This window comes from Zootoca vivipara, chromosome 17 (genome assembly GCF_963506605.1).
Source record: "Zootoca vivipara chromosome 17, rZooViv1.1, whole genome shotgun sequence".
NCBI classification, from domain to species: Eukaryota; Metazoa; Chordata; class Lepidosauria; order Squamata; family Lacertidae; genus Zootoca; species Zootoca vivipara.
In genome coordinates, this window is record NC_083292.1 from 23,198,055 (window position 1) to 23,217,766 (window position 19,712).

The 19,712-nt window shown below is 47.4% G+C and overlaps 1 protein-coding gene across 1 annotated transcript in view; it reads right to left on the reverse strand.

Moving 5' to 3' along the window:
- The window catches only part of KSR2 (kinase suppressor of ras 2), a 187,100-nt gene that overhangs the window by 124,370 nt on the left and 43,018 nt on the right, over window positions 1–19,712 (reverse strand). Inside the window, exon 4 of the mRNA XM_035098517.2 lies at window positions 11,912–12,419. Within this exon, the coding sequence (XP_034954408.1) occupies window positions 11,912–12,419 (508 nt within the window). The remainder of the gene's footprint in view (window positions 1–11,911; window positions 12,420–19,712) is intronic.

Here is a 19,712-nt window from a genome sequence, read left to right on the forward strand (position 1 = left end):
CTGAACGACTAAACAACAACAACTACAAATAAGTCTATGGTGCAGACAGGGCCTAAATTGACAAAGGCTGTGGGATGTAAACAAACTGACTGTGTTGATGACCGCAGCATCTGCTTAACGTCTGACCCCTGACATTGTCTGTTGCTCACACCGCCGGCCACCCCAAACCTCATCCCAGTCGCACACAGGCATCTCTGGATTCCAGCTGGGGTCACCATGGAGACGTAAAACCCTCATCCAAACTCACAATCATGGCTCCACTGCTGAAGAAGTAGCGAGGGGAGGTAAGGCTTCTTGCCGGGGGGAGGCCACAGAAGTGCCTCTTCGCAAACATGCCGGTTTGTTGTTTTTTATATCAGAAAAAGAAATAAAATAAAAACCACCTCTGCTCCTCTCAACAGAGATGCCACACAGCGATAATTAACTGGGATTGCATACCTGCAGTGCGCCAGAGGCCAGAGAGTGTGGGTAATTGCAGCAACGGCACCGTCACATCGACTAAGTGGGCAGCACTGGAGGGAGGGAGACTTGGCAGGGCTTGTGCGAAAAAAAACCTTTTTTCCTCTTCAGTTGGTAAAGATGGGGGAGAAATAGGGTTCTGCTTGCATTTTCATGAGAACCCACTGAACTCATCTTTCCCAGAAACAATATGTACACTGAAATACAACCATCCTTCGATATCCCCACTTCTCTGGTTTTTACAATGCAGTTCTCCAAGTCCCCAGAAATGTGGGCACACAAAATATGCTAATATTTGTATTTTTAAAGAGTTGGGTTTTTTTAACGGTATAATGTATCTATGTTAATGTTTTAAATGTGTTGTGAGTCACTTGGGGACCTCTAGGTAACAAGCGACTAATATGAAATAATCATTATATTTGGGGATGTAACCTATGGAAATGTTGGAGAATGCTGCTTGCAAAAGAAGTGCGAAATTAAGAGAAATGCATGCCAAAATGGTAACAAATTTTGAGAATGTAATAAGAGCATTGGGTTCTCACAGTGGCCAACCAAAGGCCTATGGGAAACCTGCAGAAGGACCTGCGTTCAAGAGCAACTCTCCCCCCCTGTAAGGTAAAGGTAAAGGGACCCCTGACCATTAGGTCCAGTCAAGGATGACTCTGGGGCTGTGGCGCTCATCTCGCTGTATTGCCCAAGGGAGCCAGCGTACAGCTTCCAGGTCATGTGGCCAGCATGACTAAGCCACTTCTGGCGAACCGGAGCAGCGCACGGAAACGCCGTTTACCTTCCCGCCGGAGTGGTACCTATTTATCTACTTGCACTTTGATATGCTTTCGAACTGCTAGGTTGGCAGGAGCTGGGACCGAGCAACGGGAGCTCACCCCGTCGCGGGGATTCGAACCACCGACCTTCTGATCAGCAAGCCCTAGGCTCAGTGGTTTAGACCACAGGCCCACCTGTGTCCCTCCTGTAGTTTCCAGCAGCTGGTGGTTCAGAAGCATGACTTTCTCCAGCCGTGGAAGCAGAGCAGAGCCATCATAGCTAGTAGCCAGCAGCAGACTTAGCTTCCTCCGTGAATTTGTCCAGTCCTCTTTTAAAGCCACCCAAGTTGGAAATAACTCTTTTTTAATAATAATAATAATCTACAAACAGGTGAAACTATGGTAAACTGTGTTTAAGACTGGGGGGAAATGAATAAAAGCGAGAAAAACTGAAACAGACAGTGTCACACATCCCTTCTTATCAGTTACTCCCCCTGAAGCTGGATGCCCTTTGCCCCTCCCAAACATACACCTCAGGGGAGATGGAAATGGCTGCCCTCGATTCACCAGCACATTTCCAAGGGGCTGCTGCCCTGCCCTTTTGAGGTCCAAAAGTTTAATGGTGGCTGCAGGAGAGAGGGCGCGATCTTAGCTCTGCCATCACCACCCTCTGTTTCTGTCAGAGTTCAGGGAATCCGATCCCTCGCACGGTGGGGAGCCAAGAATTAGATAAACAAGAAGAGTTCTTACCAAGTCTTTTATTCAATATTCACAGAGAGAGGCTTTGAACAGTGCCTCTCTTGCAGTAATGGCGTTGCTCCGAGTGAAGCCCCACCCCCTCCACCTCTCCTATTATACGTCATCCCTAGGTTGGCAGATTTGTGCTTTCTACCTTTGAGCTTTCTGTTCTCCTACTTTCCACGCCCGCCGGGTTCTGGGAGAAGGGGGGTCTGGGATGTTTTCTAAAGACACTGAGCCTGTCAGCTGTCTCTACCCTGGTGCTTCTTCTTTCCTGCTCCCCTCCCAATATTTCCCAGCTTCTCCCCCTCTGCAGCCTCTGAGCTATGACGTTCTGCAAACCACTGTTGTAAATCTTTACTGTCTCCCTCTTCTCTGGGGGGGGGGGGTGCAGGAGAAGAGGGGGGGTCTCCACCATTCCTCCTCAGTCCAGCTCCTGACATTTCCCCTTCCTAGACTGCCTCGTTCATGAACCACAGGAAGAGATCAGAAGTGTCCGCTCCTGGTTTTAAATGAACTACTGTCCCAAGTTCTGTCCAGACTTTGGGAACTCACACACACACACACACACACACACACACACACACACCAGTTTCATAAACCACACTTTAACCCCAGCTTATTTGGACGAACCAGACTTTTCCATTAATTGGCCTGATGTGTAGTTTCAAACTGCTCAAGACTTAAGGACCGTCTCATACAAAATGTAGCCAGAGGGTTACTGCTTACAATAATGAATTGTGTTGCCCAAATTATGGCTGTTGACCATAATGCCAAGGTCTGGAACATTAGCCCTGGAAAGGTTCCTTGGGCTTTCAGAAATCCCCCCGTCCGTAATCATCAACAGAGCAGTGGCCTGGAAAACAGATGAGGCTGAGCGGAAGCACCGGTAATATATGAAAAGCACCTTATGACTTCCTTGGGTCTTTTTTAAGCATTTCGTGATTGCCAATCGCCATCAAGCCAGAAACGCAAAGGCTAATTAGAAGATTCTGGTGCTCCAGAAAACCAGCGCTGGGTCATTTAGACATTAAACCAAAAGGCCTTCAATTCCCAATAAATTTGTAATAAAATAACCATCTCCGTTGATTGAGAAATCAGAGGAAGGGAACAATAAAATCATAGAGGGAGCACACAGGAGCCCCTGCTGCATTCTGCTGATCCCTATCAATCAACGTCTGCAATTTGTATTTACCGAGCAAAATAACAAGTTGTTGGCTATGGTGTATGTACACAGCTGCATAGTGGCAAATTCATAAGTGCAGGGTCCCATCATGAGTCCTGTGGGACTCATTAAAAAATTTTGGGATGAAATATACAAAGAATTTAAAAAGATAGTTAAGTATTCGTTTAGAAAAGATCTAGAACTATTCCTTTTGGGAATGCTAAATGAAGAAATAAAAGCAAGAGACAGATGTGTGTTGATGCATGCAACAGTAGCTGGCAGACTCCTGATCGCAAGAAATTGGAAAAGTGTTAAAGTTCAGAGTAAAGAAGATTGGCTAATTAAATTAACAATATACCAAAATTTAGCAATAAAAGTTGGGGTATTGAAAGGGTTAAGTGAAGAAAAAGCAGGAAAGGATTGGAAATCATTCAAACGATATTTAAAGAAACAGGTGGAAAAAGCGAATCTTGTAGCAGAGGTATGAAGGGCACAAAAAGTTTTTAAAAAATTATAATAGAATAAAGTATGCAATTCATCAAGGAAATATAAATCAGTATAAAGGAGAGGTTGGAAGCCATAAGTGGTGGAGGGGGTGGGGGTAACTTTTCAAATTTTTGTTAATTTCCAGGATGTCCTTGTTTATTATACATATGATTTAATTTTATGTTATCTTTATGTATATATGATTTGGATTTAATTTTTTATTTACACTTATTCTTTGTTGTATATGTTTTTCTGTTCAAGATTATGTTCGTGTTGCATTTGTTTCTTTTCCTTTTATTATTGTGTATGTCCTAAATAAATTAAATAAAGTCTTTATATATATATATATATATTTAAAAATGAGTCCTGTGGGGCAGCATTGAGGGGGGGGGAGTATCTCCCGAGGAAGCAGCAGATCAGTCCATAGGCGTCACAGCCAATGTGGTAGCAAAAAGCGATGCCTTATTTGGAAGCGAGATGCTTGCTGCCCTTTGTAGATCCTGCCCCCTGAAGCAGTTGCCTCACCTTGCCGCGTGCGTGGACCAGCCCTGCAAGCAGTGTTTGCCACTTTATGAACAGTTGTGGCTTCCCTCAAAGAACCCGGGGAGCTGTAGCTTGTTAAGGGGGCTGAGAGTTGTTAGTAGCACTGACGGAGGAAGAGGAGTGCGGGGGGAGTGTACCGCCCCCGGCAGCGCGATCCTGGTAGGGTGCCATCGCGGCTGCCCCCCCCCGGCCCATGCTGGGCGCCACGCCCCCAGGGCGTGCGTCATGCCCCCGGGACGTGCACCAGCCCCACCCCGCCTGCTCTCCGCCCCCCCCCCTGGTGCTGGAGCATGACGTTCTGCCACTGGTTAGGAGACAACCGGCTGGTGCTATTGAGACAAGCTGAGATCTCGGGACAACCTTCAAGGGCAGGGCCATGATGGCCCCATAAGTCTGGTCCCCTTTCTTCTGGGGATGGGAATGAGGACTCTGAATCACAATGGGAATCGCCTACAGGGCCAGCCTCAGAAACACAAAACGAGTCCAGGGTCTCGTGGGATTTTGTGGGATTTTGAACCCAAAATTAATAAATCAATATTTTAAACATCAAACAGAACAACTTCGATATTTTCTTAAATATTCAAAGCATGGGGATATTTAGTACTGTATATTTAAACATAAGCGGTTTTTTTGCAGAGGTCCCCCAAAGTTACAGCTGCCATATTTCAAGAGGTAAACATCCGGACAGCTTTTTCAGAGCGATAGCACAAAAAGGATGTTGAGCTTTCTTTTGGCGATTGCCCCCCACCCCCACCCCGGCCGCCACCAACCCACTTGTACCCAAACCCACACCAGAGCCCAAGCCCAAACCCCTGTGTATTCACCATCCGTGTATAAGACGACCCCCAATTTCTTACTAGTTTTTAATGCAAAAAACATCATCTTATACACAGGAAAATACGGTCTTTAATCTGCAATGGCAGGTACACTAAGTAAAAGTTATTAGACTTTTCCGTGTATTAGATGAGGTTTTTTTTTACTCCAAAATAAAGTAAAAAAATGGGGGGGTCAATTCTCCCCCCAAAAAGCTCAACAACTTGGGGCCATCTCCCCCCATTTTCTTTAATTTTAGTCCCCAAAAATAGGGGGCATCTTATACATGGGGGTGTGTTATACACAGAAAAGTACAGTATATGTTCTTTAAATGAAAGTGTATTGCGTAGTTTTTACAGGAGGGAAAAGAGAATTATCTGGTCAAATGACCCAAGGCTGTCTGCCACATAATCTTTAAATGGGAACTAAAGTCTAATTCCCACAAGTCCCATTCCCACCCCACCCCGTCCTGAGGATGTCTCGATGATGTAGGGGACTGCATTGCAGAAGCCTCCGTACAACCAGAATCTCCCTCATTTCAGGAATACTGTCCAAAGTTCTGGTCACCTCACCTGACAAAGGATATTGAAGAATTGGGAAAGGTTCATGAAAGGGCAACCAAGATGATGAAGTGATTCCCCTATGAGGAAAAGATGCAGCATTTGAGTCTTTTCAGTTCGGGGAAAAGACAAGCTTATAGAAGTTTATCAAACAATACATGGCATGGAGAAAGTGAAAGGGGGGAAAAACTCCCTCTCTCCTAACACTGAAACTTGTAGACTTCCAATGAAGCAGAATGTTGGAAGATTCGAGACCTATAAAAGACACAACTTCTTCCTCAAGCATAGTTGGGACTATGGAACTCCCTGCCACAGGAGGCATTGATGGCCACCAGCTTGGATAGATTTAAAAGAGCATTTGGACAAATTCATGGAGAGGACTATCGATGGCTGATAGCCATGAATCATAGAGTTGGAAGAGACCACAAGGGCCATCCAGTCCAACCCCCTGCCAAGCAGGAAACACCATCAAAGCATTCCTGACAGATGGCTGTCAAGCCTCTGCTTAAAGAACTCCAGAGAAAGAGACTCCACCACACTCTTTGGCAGCAAATTCCACTGTCGAACAGCTCTTACTGTCAGGAAGTTCTTCCTAATGTTTAGGTGGAATCTTCTTTCTTGTAGCTTGAATCCATTGCTCCGTGTACACTTCTCTGGAGCAGCAGAAAACAACCTTTCTCCCTCCTCTATATGGCATCCTTTTATATATTTGAACATGGCTATCATATCACCCCTAAACCTTCTCTTCTCTAGGCTAAACATACCCAGCTCCCTAAGCCGTTCCTCATAAGGCATCGTTTCCAGGCCTTTGACCATTTTGGTTGCCCTCCTCTGGACACGTATCCTTCTTGAACTGTGGTGCCCAGAACTGGACACAGTACTCCAGCTGAGGTCTGACCAGAGCGGAATACAGTGGTACTATTACTTCCCTTGATCTAGATGCTATACTCCTATTGATGCAGCCCATAATTGCATTGGCTTTTTTGGCTGCTGCATCACACTGTTGACTCATGTCAACTTTGTGGTCTACCAAGACTCCTAGATCCTTTTTCGCATGTACTGCTCTCAAGCCAGGTGTCACCCATCCTGTATTTGTGCCTTTCATTTTTCTTTTGCCCAAGTGTAGTACTTTACATTTCTCCCTGTTAAAATTCATCTTGATGGCTATGCTCTGCTCAGCTGAATCCTGGGAGCTGGAAGCCACAGGAGGGGCATGTGCTCTCATGCTCGGGTCCTGCTTGTGGGTTTCCCCAGGCATCTGGCTGGCCACTGTGAGACCTTCTCTGGAGGTCTTTAAGCAGAGGCTTGACAGGCATATGTCAAGAATGCTTTGATGGTGTTTCCTGCTTGGCAGGGGGTTGGACTGGATGGCCCTTGTGGTCTCTTCCAACTCTATGATTCTATGATTCTAGGATGGGACATTGCACCAGATGGGCCATTATCCTGACCTTCTTGCATTCTTCAGCCCTCGCAGCAAAGCCCATCCTTCCTTGTACTCAAAACCAAAGTTCTCAACGGAAAGCAATGTAAACTGCAGCAGGAGCATCTGTGTGATTCTGCAGGATAGAAGTGGGGGGGGGAGAGAGGCGCCCTCCCTTTAATGCGCTAATTATGATCCCGAAAACACTAATGGGATTAGAAGGCAAGATTCGGTGGCTGCCTCCTGAAAATCATTAAGCCCCATTAGAGTAAATTAACCTCCACTCTTCCACCGAGGAGCTTTCTGGGTCCTTTCCAGACATCTCTCCTCCCTGCATAGAAGCAATGAGCCCTTGGTTGGATGCTGGGGTACCAGAACACACTTTGATATTTGTTTTCTCTCCCCTCGATTAATTTAGCTTAATAAACTCCGCTGCCTACAGGGGATTCTCCTCTTGGAACCGGGGCTTGCGGAGGGGCTGCATCCTGCTAATTGTAAATTAAGGTAGCCTGACCTCAAGCGCCAGAGTCCTGCCGAAAGGGAGAAGCGGAGAGGGGGGGGTTCTAGCCGGCTGGAACAGAGCTTGGGGAAGGGCTCCAGGGTCCCCTTGCGCTATTAACAACTGGAAATGCTTGATTACCTCCCATCCCGGTTGTCGCGCCCAGAGCCTCACTCGAGCTCACCTGAAATATTTAATTACAGTGGGGAAAGGAGGCCTCAGACTCCCACACCAGCACACAGAGAGAGAGAGAGAGATCTAATTAAATGGTGGCAATGCTTCAGACATCCAGAATGAGCCACAAGATATGGGAGAAAGACTCCAGACCGGATTCAGGAAGAGACCAGAAGGAGAGTCTTCATCAGAACTGTAAGGCAGGGCTGGGGCACCTCAATGTGGCCCCCGGGCATCGCTACCTGGCCCCTGGAATTCCGCCCAAGCCACACCCTGCTTCGCATCCTCCTTGAGAGTTTGTGGCCTGAATAGAACATGTGTTTGTTTGTTTGTTTGTTTGTTTGTTTGTTTGTTTGTTTGTTTGTTTTTTAAAAAAGGTTTTCGTTGAACTATTTTTGCAAAAGCTCAAGGTAATACAAAATAATCGTACTGACACAGAGCATGAGGTGGGGAAATGGGTTGAATAATGATGGGTGGAGAAGGGGACAAAAATGGTTTCCATTCTGAAATGGTTTGCATTCTAGCTGAAACTGTTGAGTCAAACCAAAGGGGGAGATGGGGTGTCAGAGCCTTACCTTTGTTAGTAACATACATAATGAACTGAACTCCCATCTCAGAGAACTTGTCTCTGCTCATTTCTCCCCCGGCACCCCATGTTCATGTCTCATTTAGAGCTGATGGCCAGACCCTTTTACATAGCAAGCATCAGCAGAGATACTTCCAAGAACAGGAAGTTTCTAATCTAACAGCCAGGAGTTCAGGCTTCAAGATCAGAGAGAGAGAGAGAGAGAGAGAGAGAGAGAGAGAGAGAGAGAGAGAGAGAGAGAGAGAGAGAGAGAGAGAGAGAGAGAGAATGTGTATGTGTGTTTAGAATCTAGCCTACTGTACAAAGACTGAATGTAAGTTCATTGGCCCACCTGCTTTTGCCTCTGCTTCCCCCATTGGCATGTGGCCCTTGGAAGGCTCCCCAGAAGGAAATGTGGCCCCCACAGTGAAGAAAGAAATCCCTGTTTCACTGGGCCCTGCACCACCAAGTATAAAGGTAAAGGTACCCCTGACCATTAGGTCCAGTCGCGGGCAACTCGGGGGTTGCAGCACTCATCTCACTTTACTGGCTGAGGGAGCCGGCATTTGTCCGCATACAGCTTCCGGGTCATGTGGCCAGCATGACTAAGCCGCTTCTGGCGAACCAGAGCAGTACACGGAAACACCGTTTACCTTCCCACCGGAGCAGTACCTATTTATCTACTTGCACTTTTGGTGTGCTTTCGAACTGCTAGGTCGGCAGGAGCTGGGACAGAACAATGGGAGCTCACCCCGGTTGCGGGGACTCAAACCGCTGGCCTTCTGATCGGCAAGCCACCTAGGATCAGTGGTTTAGACCACAGCGCCACCTGCTTTTCCCTTCTCTATCCTCCATTTAGACAAGTCGCAAGTTTATTTCCAGCCAGGCTAAAACACTTGAGCCGTGTGTGAAGCAGAGCTAGAAAGGCGGTGTGCCTGGGGAGAGACATGAGGGCCAGAGGGCCAGATGGGGAGGCTTGGGGGCCGCATTTGGGCCCCACCCCTGAGGCTCCCCACCCATGACTTAAGACCTCAGTGAGCCACAGAACCTAGCTGGAGCAGCATCCTAGCCTGTGTGCGCTTGTACTGTATGTGGCCTGAATGCACAGGGAGCTGTCCAAGGTCCTGATTTCCTGCCCGGACTCCTCCCAAGCTTCACCAGCTCCCCCTATGGGACTCATTGTTTGCAGCAGGCCATGCTCACAACATGCAGACTACGGTACTATGTGGTCACCCGCAAGGGCCCTTGCAAGGCAGGAGTGGCAGGGTGTGGTTGAGGAGAGGGTGCAGCCTGGAGGGAGCACTGAGGTCTAGGCAGAGAGGCCTGAAGTGCTGTATTTGGCCTCTGGGCCGGCAGTTCCTCACCCCTGTCCCTGCACAAAATAACAGATGTTTTCCCCAACAAAGACACAAAAGAAAATTCATCGGAGAGAGAGAGAGAGAGAGCGACTACATTGCTTGACAACTTTTTGAAGTGCAGCGAGAGCAAGAGATGGAAAATATCTATAATGGCTGAGAGAAGGGACAGAGTGGCTGGGAGGTGCTCTTCCCCCCCCCCCCAACAACGCCACCCCTGTTGATGTGGAACAGTTCATTAGAAGGAACGGAGAGCCCTTCTCCACTGGGGAGGCCACATTCGGACCTAATGAGCTGGCAACCCCATCAGCGTCCCAGAGTATGTGGCACTGCCAAGCTCCAGTGGCTAAATGACCTGCCTCCTGCTCGTTTGAAGGAAACCGATTCACGAAATGGAAGGCAAAAGGGTTCGTTATCTTTACATCCCATCTTTTGATGACGGCTGAGGGGCGCAGGTGGAAGCAACCATAGAGAAGCTTCCAGCATGCAGCTCTGGCCGGCAACTTCTCCTGGTCTCGGTGGGGTTTTCACCTTTGTATCCTCCTCAGTCCAAACTTTGCACCTTCTTTGGATTGTTCCTAAGTACACAGCCAGCCTACACTTGCACCAATAGAAACACCTACAAATAGATCTGTGCAATAACAAGCACCCTGTCTCCCCCCACCTCATCACGCAGAGGTGGGTACGTGACCAGCAGGCCTACTCTCCCCCAGGCTGCTGTTCCCCGAAACTAAAGCTCTCATGGAGAGATTGAGATAAACTTGTGAAGGGGACACCGGCTTCTACAATGTGAGATGAGCTGTACATTTTGAGGTTGCAGCATGGTCATTTCTCTAGCAGAGGAGTAACAACAGCAGTAGTAGCAGAGCACTGTAAATGCTAAGTATTATCACCATTAACAGGTTCATTGTGCAACAATAACAAGCCCATCTTGTCCAGTATCCTGCTCTCACAGTGGCCAACCAGATGCCTCATGGGAAGCAGGATCAGAGCACAATGACCCCTCTCTACTTCATAATCCACAGCAACTGGTATTCAGAGGCACAGTGAAGGTGGAATCCAGCCATTGTAGTTAGCAGTCATCAATAGCCCTGCCATCCACAAATTTGTCTAATCTTCTTTTAAAACAAACCCAAGTTGGTTGGTCACTGTGTGTGATCCAGCAGGGATATTACATTCTCACTACCTTGCTGTGTTTCTCAATCCCTCGCTACATTCATCTTTTGCACTTTCACTTTCCCTACAAACTCAGCTGCCTTCATGCTGCCATCATGCTTTGTGGCCAGCTCCTGTCATTTTTGTTTTCCTAGTTCTGTCATGCATGCAAGTTAACGCTAGAAATTCCATTGGTAAGTTTGATTCCACTAGTTGCGGCCTCAACTGAGACAATGGTTTTCTTTCCAGTTCCTGCCCTGACCGCCCCCACATCACCTTGCATGCTTGGCTGGGGACACAGAGGGAGGTGCAGCTCAGACTGCTAATCATCATCATACCCACTCTGCAAGGGTATTTTAGTGTGGTAGCACCTACCCTCTGGAACTCCCTGCCCTTTGATATCAGGCAGGCATGCAGGCACCTTCTCCGCACTCTTTCATCACCTGCTAAAAACATTCCCATTTAGACAAGTCTGTCCAGATGTTTAGAAAGCCGATGGGAGTTTGTTTTTAGTCTGTTGTTATTTTAACTACTAAGAAGTCTTAAATTATTGTTGTCCTAGTGATTTGATTGCTGTATCTTTGTTTGCAAATCACTTTGAGGGTTTACAATCAAGTGGTGTAGAAATTTTACAAAAGAAACAAATATATATGCAGTATGGTATATACAAATCGCAGTGGTGGCAGCGCTGGTGGAAGTAGAGGTATTTAAATGCTGGAAAGTGCTACATCAATATATTATTGTCATCAATAGGTCCATTGCGGATACAGGGATTATAAAAAGAAGTAAAGGTAAAGGACCCCTGGACGGTTAAGTCCAGTCAAAGGCAACTATGGGGTTGCAGCACTCATCTCGCTTTCAGGCCGAGGGAGCTGTTGTTTGTCCACAGACAGCTTTCCGGGCCATGTGGCCAGCGGGACTAAACCGCTTCTGGCACAACGGGACACTGTGACAGAAACTAAAGCACACGGAAACGCCGTTTACCTTCCTGCCGCAGTGGTACCTATTTATCTACTTGCACTGGCGTGCTTTTGAACTGCTAGGTTGGCAGGAGCTGGGATAGATCAACGGGAGCTCACCTCGTCACAGGGGTTCAAACCGCCGACCTTCTGATCATCAACCTAGCAAACCCACACACTCCCTGGGGGACAAGTCCACCTCCCGCCTTCTCCACCCATGTTGTCCATGCACATATTCCCTCCTCAGTCCACTTACTTGGGTGTGTGAGCCTCATCCACGCGATTGCCCAGCTGGAATTCATGGGACTTGCTGCGGTGCAAGGTGGTGAAGCCTGGGAAAAGGTGGATGAGTTTCCGGGAGGATGGGGGTGGCGTCCCCGGGGGCTTCCCCTTGTTCCTCCTCCTGACTGGCGGTGTGCCTGGCGGCGTCATGGTGGTGACGATGTTAGGGGTGCGTGGCGGGGTATGGGCAGCATGCCGCTGCCGCGGGGAAGGGGGCAAGGAGCGGTGGCCGGACTCCAGCGGCGGGAACAGCCCTGGGAAGCCTTCCACAGCCAGCCTGTCCACATGGGCATACCCCGGTCCATGCTGCAAGGCCGAGTGGCAGTAGTGCTGGGTGCATTTGGACTGAGCTTTGGGGCTCGGAGAGAGGTGGGTTCGAATCCACTGCATGGATTCCGATTGGCACACGGAGTTGTTCTCCTTGCCCGTCTCAGTCGTTGCCGGCCACTGGATCGTCCAATCTTGCTTGGAAAGGCTACCACCTGTGCAAACAGGAAAGAGGGAGAATCACTCTCATGCAGACACTTGCAAAGCAGCGGTAATTTAACAAGAGGAAATCTATGCTACACATTTAAATACATTGAGAACTTATTTAAACTTTCAACGCACCCAGAGGGAGCAACCCAGGAAACATTTTTGCCTTCAGTGCCTCATTTTCCCCCAGTCCCAAATTCCCCGGTTTGAAGCAATTTGCAGTTTTAAAAATATTTTTTTAAAAACCTCATCAAGATTAATCGGCAGTTTGATGCAAATTTAACTCTTTTATTGTGTGGTTTTGACTACGGCACACATTTTTTCAAGCTGTTCCCCTATATATAATGCAGTCATGCATATTTGTTCCATGAACATAGGCATAGGATTTATTCCGATATTCATATCATATTGATATGTAATTTTGACAAATGCGCACATTGTTGCAAGCTAACAATGCATTTTGGTACGTCCAGTTTAGCAAGCCGTTCTGTGAAGCACCTCCCCAGCCATTTAAAAGGGGGTGGGGCTTGGGGGAGAAGGGAGAGGCTTGGGGGGAAGCTGTGAGGGGGCAGGGTCATTGAGGTGTAAAGGGAGGGAGATTTGGTCAGGTAAAGGGTAGCTGGAGTTGGCAAGCAAAGTGAGCAGGGGAGGCTGGCCCAGGAGCTGGCACAACTAGGCTCCATGAATGCCTTTAATCCCACTCCTCCCTCTTCTTCATGCACCCCACACACCACCATTTCCTGAATCCATTCAGGAAGGAATCCTAAGAAATTGCACTTCATTACCCAAAAGTGCTATTGGACAAAATAATAGACTCCATCTCTCTCTCTCTCTCCCCAGTGAACCCAGGCTCTGCACTCCCAGCACTTTTGATCCAACGCCTCTTAAGAACTCATGAATAAAAAGGTGATATTTGCATTCTAAAAAGAAGTCCATAGCGACCCCAACTCTTTTATTATTATTATTATGCCACTCTGGATTATTAATTGATAGCCCTGTTATCTCCGCATCCTTTTCAAGGAAATCAATTTATTTCAAGCTCTTGAGAAGGGAGAGGGAAGGACAGGCAATGAGCTGCAGGACAAAAAAGGAAGAAGGGTTGATTAAAAGGAGGGGTTTTTTATGTTTTTAAAAAGTGTGACAAGGCGGGGGGGGGGTCGTCTTTGGGATTGTTCCCTCCAAAGCTGGTTAATAAAAAGAAAATCAGTCAACGGGAAGGGGGAATGAAAGGAGAAGCGGTGCCTGCGCAGGGCTCTTTGTCTCGGCTGCTAATGCAGTGGGATGTTTCGAGAGAGGCTGAAAGGGGTCTGGTGCAGAGACGGAGAGAGAGAGAGAGATCTGGTGGAGTTTGAGGGGCTGGACTGACTGGGAGTGGAAAGCATTAGCAGATCAGACAAGTGAGTCCTCCAAAGGATAATTAATGGGCGTCTGGAGAAAGAAGCTGCAGAAAGACTTGGAAGTGAATTTGGGCAGCTGACAGAGTTAAGCATCAAGGGAGCCCTTGCAATAGAAGGACTGCCTCTGATCCCAGAGGAATCTGAAACAGCCTGTTTGGATGCCGGAATGTCCTCGGTGCTCTCTGCCCACCTGGGCGATTGGACAGCCGACAAACTAGCATCCTAGTCTCTGAGGAGTTGGCTGGCAACTCAAATGAAAAAGAGAAATGTGTTGCCCCACTAACACCCCCAACCAGTCTTGACAGTCTTGTGGGTGCCCTCCAGATGTTTTGGACTGCCACTCCTGCCGTGGGGAGCACCAGCTTGGCAAAGGATGCTCTAGGCTGCTTCTGCAGAGACGCAGCTCAGAAGAAGGCCAAGCAAGGCAGAAATACGTTATGCTACATTCCTCTCCAGTCAACAGACATCCTGTATTCCGATCGCCTTGAAGGTGCCAACAATCAGTTGATCTGGGGGTGCCAGATCAGTTGATCAATGGCACTTGCTAAACCCCATCATTTCTTTGCAAGTGCCATTGATCAGCTGGTTGGTGGATCCTGCAAGCCCCTGCTTTCGGCAGGGAAGCCGTGCCTTTACCTGTCCCACAATGGACATGATTAATATGATGTAAGGTATAGAACAGGTGAATGTTGCTCATCCAACATGGCTGCATGGGCTAAATGGGGGAGCCTGGGGAGTCTAATAAGGCCCATGGGGCAGAGGTTCCCCACCGCTGCCCTGCAAAGCTCCCTCCAGCTCTATGATTCCACATTGTAATACCTGGGATTGCTTCTGAAGAGGGGAGGGTGGCCCTAGAATTGTAGAGTGGTAAGGGGGACCAAGGGTCATCTAGTCCAACCCTCTGCAATTCAGGAATTCTGCCCACAGCCATCCCTGGTGGGCTTGAACCACCAACCTTCTGGTTAACTGCCAGGCACACTGACCCATTGCGCCACAGCCTCTCCTCACTCTCCAGCCAAGACGTCAAGCAGTTTGGGGACGCGTCGAAAGCAACCATTTCCCATTTTGCACAGAGCCTTCCAACCCCAATCAATCCAACTTCCCTACCCTGCAAAATAGCAGACAATTGTGATGCAATAATAGGAGGGCCAATCCCTAACAGGGACAAACTCTTGCAGTTCTTGGTCAGTAAAAAAAGGTAAAGGACCCCTGACAGTTAAGTCCAGTCACGAATGACTCTCGAGTTGTGGCGCTCATCTCGCTTTACTGGCCGAGGGAGCCGCCGTTTGTCCGCGGACAGTTTGTCCGGGTCATGTGGCCAGCATGACTAAGCCGCTTCTAGTGAAACCAGAGCAGCACACGGAAATGCTGTTTACCTTCCTGCCAGAGTGATACCTATTTATCTACTTGCACTTTGACGTGCTTTCGAACTGCTAGGTTGGCAGGAGCTAGGTTCGAACTGCTAGGTTGGCAGGAGCAGGGACCGAGCAACGGGAGCTCACCCCGTCGCGGGGATTCAAACCGCCGACCTTCCAATCAGCAAACCCTAGGCTCTGTGGTTTAGACCACAGCGCCACCCGTGTCCCAGTGGGAGAAGATTATCCAGGGAGAACACCTTCTTCGGCAAGATTAATTACCACATTGCTAATTAATTATGATTGATGGTTGCTAAGCAGAGGTGTGGAGTGGCTGAGAGAAGAGTGGCCCAACGTCCAACCAGGAAAGGCTCTTCATATCAGAGCCCAATCTGGGGTCATTAAACCCCACAGCCCAGGCTCCAGGCATGTCCTTGCCATTCCCTGCATTCATATATCTGCTCTTTTATTTTGATGGTTGTGTCATTACATGATTGATGAGCACCCTCGTAAAAATAACCTGATGCTTCTCCCAGTGCGTCATGCCTAAAAATATCGAAGTAGATTTTGGGGAGCCCATTCTCAGCTAATACCTGCTCACACAAAAGCATACAGGATGCTTTTCAGAGACTCAGTTTTTGGCATTGTTGAGCCGTCACAGACCCGGAATCGGTGTGTTCAGATTTTTGCATCCTGCCACCGTCGGCTGTCAAACCTCCTTGGTGGATTTTCATAACATTTTTCTGTGTGCTGTGCCCTTGGAAACGCCAAAACAAGCACATAGAATACATGTCTATCTCGGCTCAAAGAAAACGTGCATAGCTTGGTGCGAAGATGGTGGAACAAGCCCTCTGCGGAAGGGTTGAATGAGTTGGGTATGTTCAGCCTGGAGAAGAGAAGGCTGAGAACTTGTCCACACTTACTTTTCCTCTGTGCTTTCCAGCTTTAAAGCTCCGAGTCCGAGCACTCTTCTTTTTGCTCTCCCTGTGCAAACCATCTTTACCACTGAATTGGAGCAAACAGAGATCTGTGAATTGCCATTTGTTTCACTTCAGCTTTAAAGATTGGGGTTTGGGGTTTTTGTTTTTTTGCAGGGAAAGCTCTGGAGCAACAACAAAAAAGAGTACTTGGACATGAAGATTTAAAGCCTGGGAAGCACAGGGCCAAAGTGTGAATAAGCCCTGAGAGTTGATATGAGAGCCATCTGAAGGGGTGTCACATGGAAGATGGAGCAAGCAGATTTTCTCCTGCTCCTGGGAGCAGGACCCAAACCAATGGACTCAAATGACAAGAAAGGATATCCCAAATGAATATGAGGAAGAACTTTCATATGGTAAGAATTGCTGGAACAGCTGGCCTCTCCTACATTGGAGGCTTTAAAACAGAGGTTGGATGATCATCTGTCAGGGATTCTTTAACTGTAATTCCTACATTGCAGAGGGTTGGACAGGATGACCCTTGGGGGACCTTCCAACTCCACCATTCTATGATTCTATGACCAGTGCATTGTAGATTAATTGGGTGCACCATCCTATATAATAATGTGCAAGTGTCTCTGCGTCCAGATTCCCTGTGTCCCTGTGTCCGCGCTACTGCACATGTGCCCCACGGACACAGGGATTGGACACAGAGACTGGACGCACACACACACGCTCTCCCCACCCCACCCCCACCTACCGTTTCCCTGTGGCCGCCAACCGCTGCTCCCAGCCAGACAGAGCGTTGGCGGCAGGGGGGGGGAGAGAGCGCGTGTGTGCGTCCAGCAAGGACAGGTCCCGGGGTTCGGAGAAGCGCTGCGCAAGCGCTTCTCCAAACCCCGGGATGTCTCCTTCCTATCGGTGGCTGGGGGAGAGGAAGGAAGGAGGAGAAAGGGCTGCTTTCTCCTCCTTCGTTCCTGTCCTCCTGCCACCGACAACAAGGACAGGTCCCGGGGTTCGGAGAAGCGCTGCGCAAGCGCTTCTCCGAACCCCGGGATGTTCTAGCGCCCGTTTATTCAACGGGCTGAATTACACTAGTAGCCAATATTTTACATGACAAACTATTATTCTCTCTTTGATTCATACAAAACCAGTGACCTATTCAGGCATTCAGTAAACTGGGGGGGGGGGGATAAAGCATGTATGAGGCATGGGAGGGGCATAACCTGCAACCTTCCCATGCTGAATGGGGCGCTTGAATACAAACTTTTAGTGCATTCGGGTTAGAAACGTCCCCACTATTGGGAACCCAGATCTTTTGTCCGACTCAGGAAGCTATGAGGCTGCAGCCAGTGGGAATGCACAGCCCTGATCTTCTGTTGAAGGCAAACACCTGAATAGGGCTCAGGAGAGACACCTACAGCAAGGAGTCAGGAAAACAGTATGAATAAGCTTGTTCCCTCAGCCTGTCCTGCCCCTACTAAGTACCACACTACTGGAATCCATGTGCCCCTTTCCGAGACATGCTTTATCCCAACACCACCTTGATCTCTGAATATCTGAACTGGGCTATGGCTCTATACCAGGGGTCAGCAAAATTTTTCAGCAGGGGGCCGGTCCACTGTCCCTCAGACCTTGGGGGGGCGGACTATATTTTGGGGGGGGAAATGAACGAATTCTTATGCCCCGCAAATAACCCAGAGATGCATTTTAAATAAAAGCACACATTCTACTCATGTAAAAACACCAGGCAGGCCCCACAAATAACCCAGAGATGCATTTTAAATACAAGGACACATTCTACTCATGTAAAAACATGCTGATTCCCGGACCATCCGCGGGCCGGATTTAGAAGACGATTGGGCTGCATCTGGCCCCCGGGCCTTAGTTTGGGGACCCCTGCTCTGTACAAACCAGTGGAAATTTGCAATTGACTAAACCACATCAAGTGGGTTCTGGTCTAGTTAATTTCATCCAGGCGCTGTCATGACAGCAGCAAGTATCCAGGAATCTGCTCCCAACATTCCACAAAAACACATTTCTCTCTTTAAACAAAAAAGGAACCACCTGGATCAAACCACACAGCATACAAGTGTCAGCTCTCTCTATATATATTTTTAAAGCACCTAGCACAAAATTTTCAAACTGCCTTGCATAACTTGGTCACAGCTACAGGTGAAACTCAGAAAATTAGAATATCGTTGAAAAGTGCATTTATTTCAGTAACGCAACTTAAGAGGTGAAATCAATATACGAGATAGATGCATGGCATGCAAAGCAAGATATGTCAAGCCTTTATTTGTTGCAATTGTAATTATTTGTCGTTAGGCGGTTCAATTATAAATGGAATGTAATTAATGAAATGTAATAGCGATGTTTCTTTTTGTTTATTTTTGTATTATTGTAACTATTTGTTTTACAGGTACTGTGGAATTTCCAAAAGAAAGCATTTGTAAAAATTAAAATAAAAATAAAAAATAATAAGTTGCAATATTAAGTCAATATTATTATTTTCTCTTTTTTTCTCTTTTCTCTTTTCTTCCCATCTTTTGCTTCCTTTTCTATCTTTTTGGTTTTTTTCTAATTTTTCTGCTCTTCACTCTTTCCTTTTCTTTTCTTTCTATTTTTTTTATTTTTCTGAGTTTATCTATATAAATTGTCTATATTCTCTGATTAAAGATTTTTCTGTCATGAATGTTTTGAAACATGATTCACAAACATCTTTTTATGAATATGTGTGTGCAAACTGTACATGTGTATTTTTATTTGAAATACTCAATAAAGATTTATTTATTTTGAAAAAAAATAATAAGTTGCATTACTGAAATAAATGCACTTTTCGACGATATTCTAATTTCCCGAGTTTCACCTGTACATTCCTACACATGGCTATGATGCTCCCTGGCTTCAAGGACAAAATCCTTCTCTTGCCGATTAAACTTCATTGCAGAATTAACCCCTCAAGCTACTATTTTTTCCAGCACCCTTTTTCATTTTATATGTATATTTATTGCATTTATATCCCACCTTTTCCACCAAGGAGCTTAAGGTGGCATAGGGGTCAGCAAACGTTTTCAGCAGGGGGCCAGTCCACTGTCCCTCAGAACTTGTGGGGGGGGGCGAACTATATTTTGGGGGAAAGAATGAATGAATTCCAATGCCCCACAAGTAACCCAGAGATGCATTTTTAAATAAAAGGACACATTCTACTCATGTAAAAACACGCTGGTTCCCAGACCGTTCGTGAGCCGGATTGAGAAGGCGATTGGGCCAGATCCGGCCCCCGGGCCTTAGTTTGCCTACCCATGGCATACACAGTTCACCTGTCCTCATTTAATCCCCACAACAACCCTGTGAGGTAGAGGTTAAGCTGAGATGCCCTGAGTGGCCCAAGGTCACACCCAGTGAGCTCCATGGACCGAATGGGGATTTGAACTCTGCTCTCCCAGGTCCTAGTCCAACACACTAACCACTACACCACACTGGCTCTCATGGGCAGACCTATCAGTTAGTGGCTGTGACTTCTCTGTGATGAGCCCCTCCTTCACCTACCCACATCATTTGCAGACATTTAAACGCCCTCAGATTTGTTACCTCCCCATCCCTTTGTTTTTGCCCTCTTGCTTTTTTCC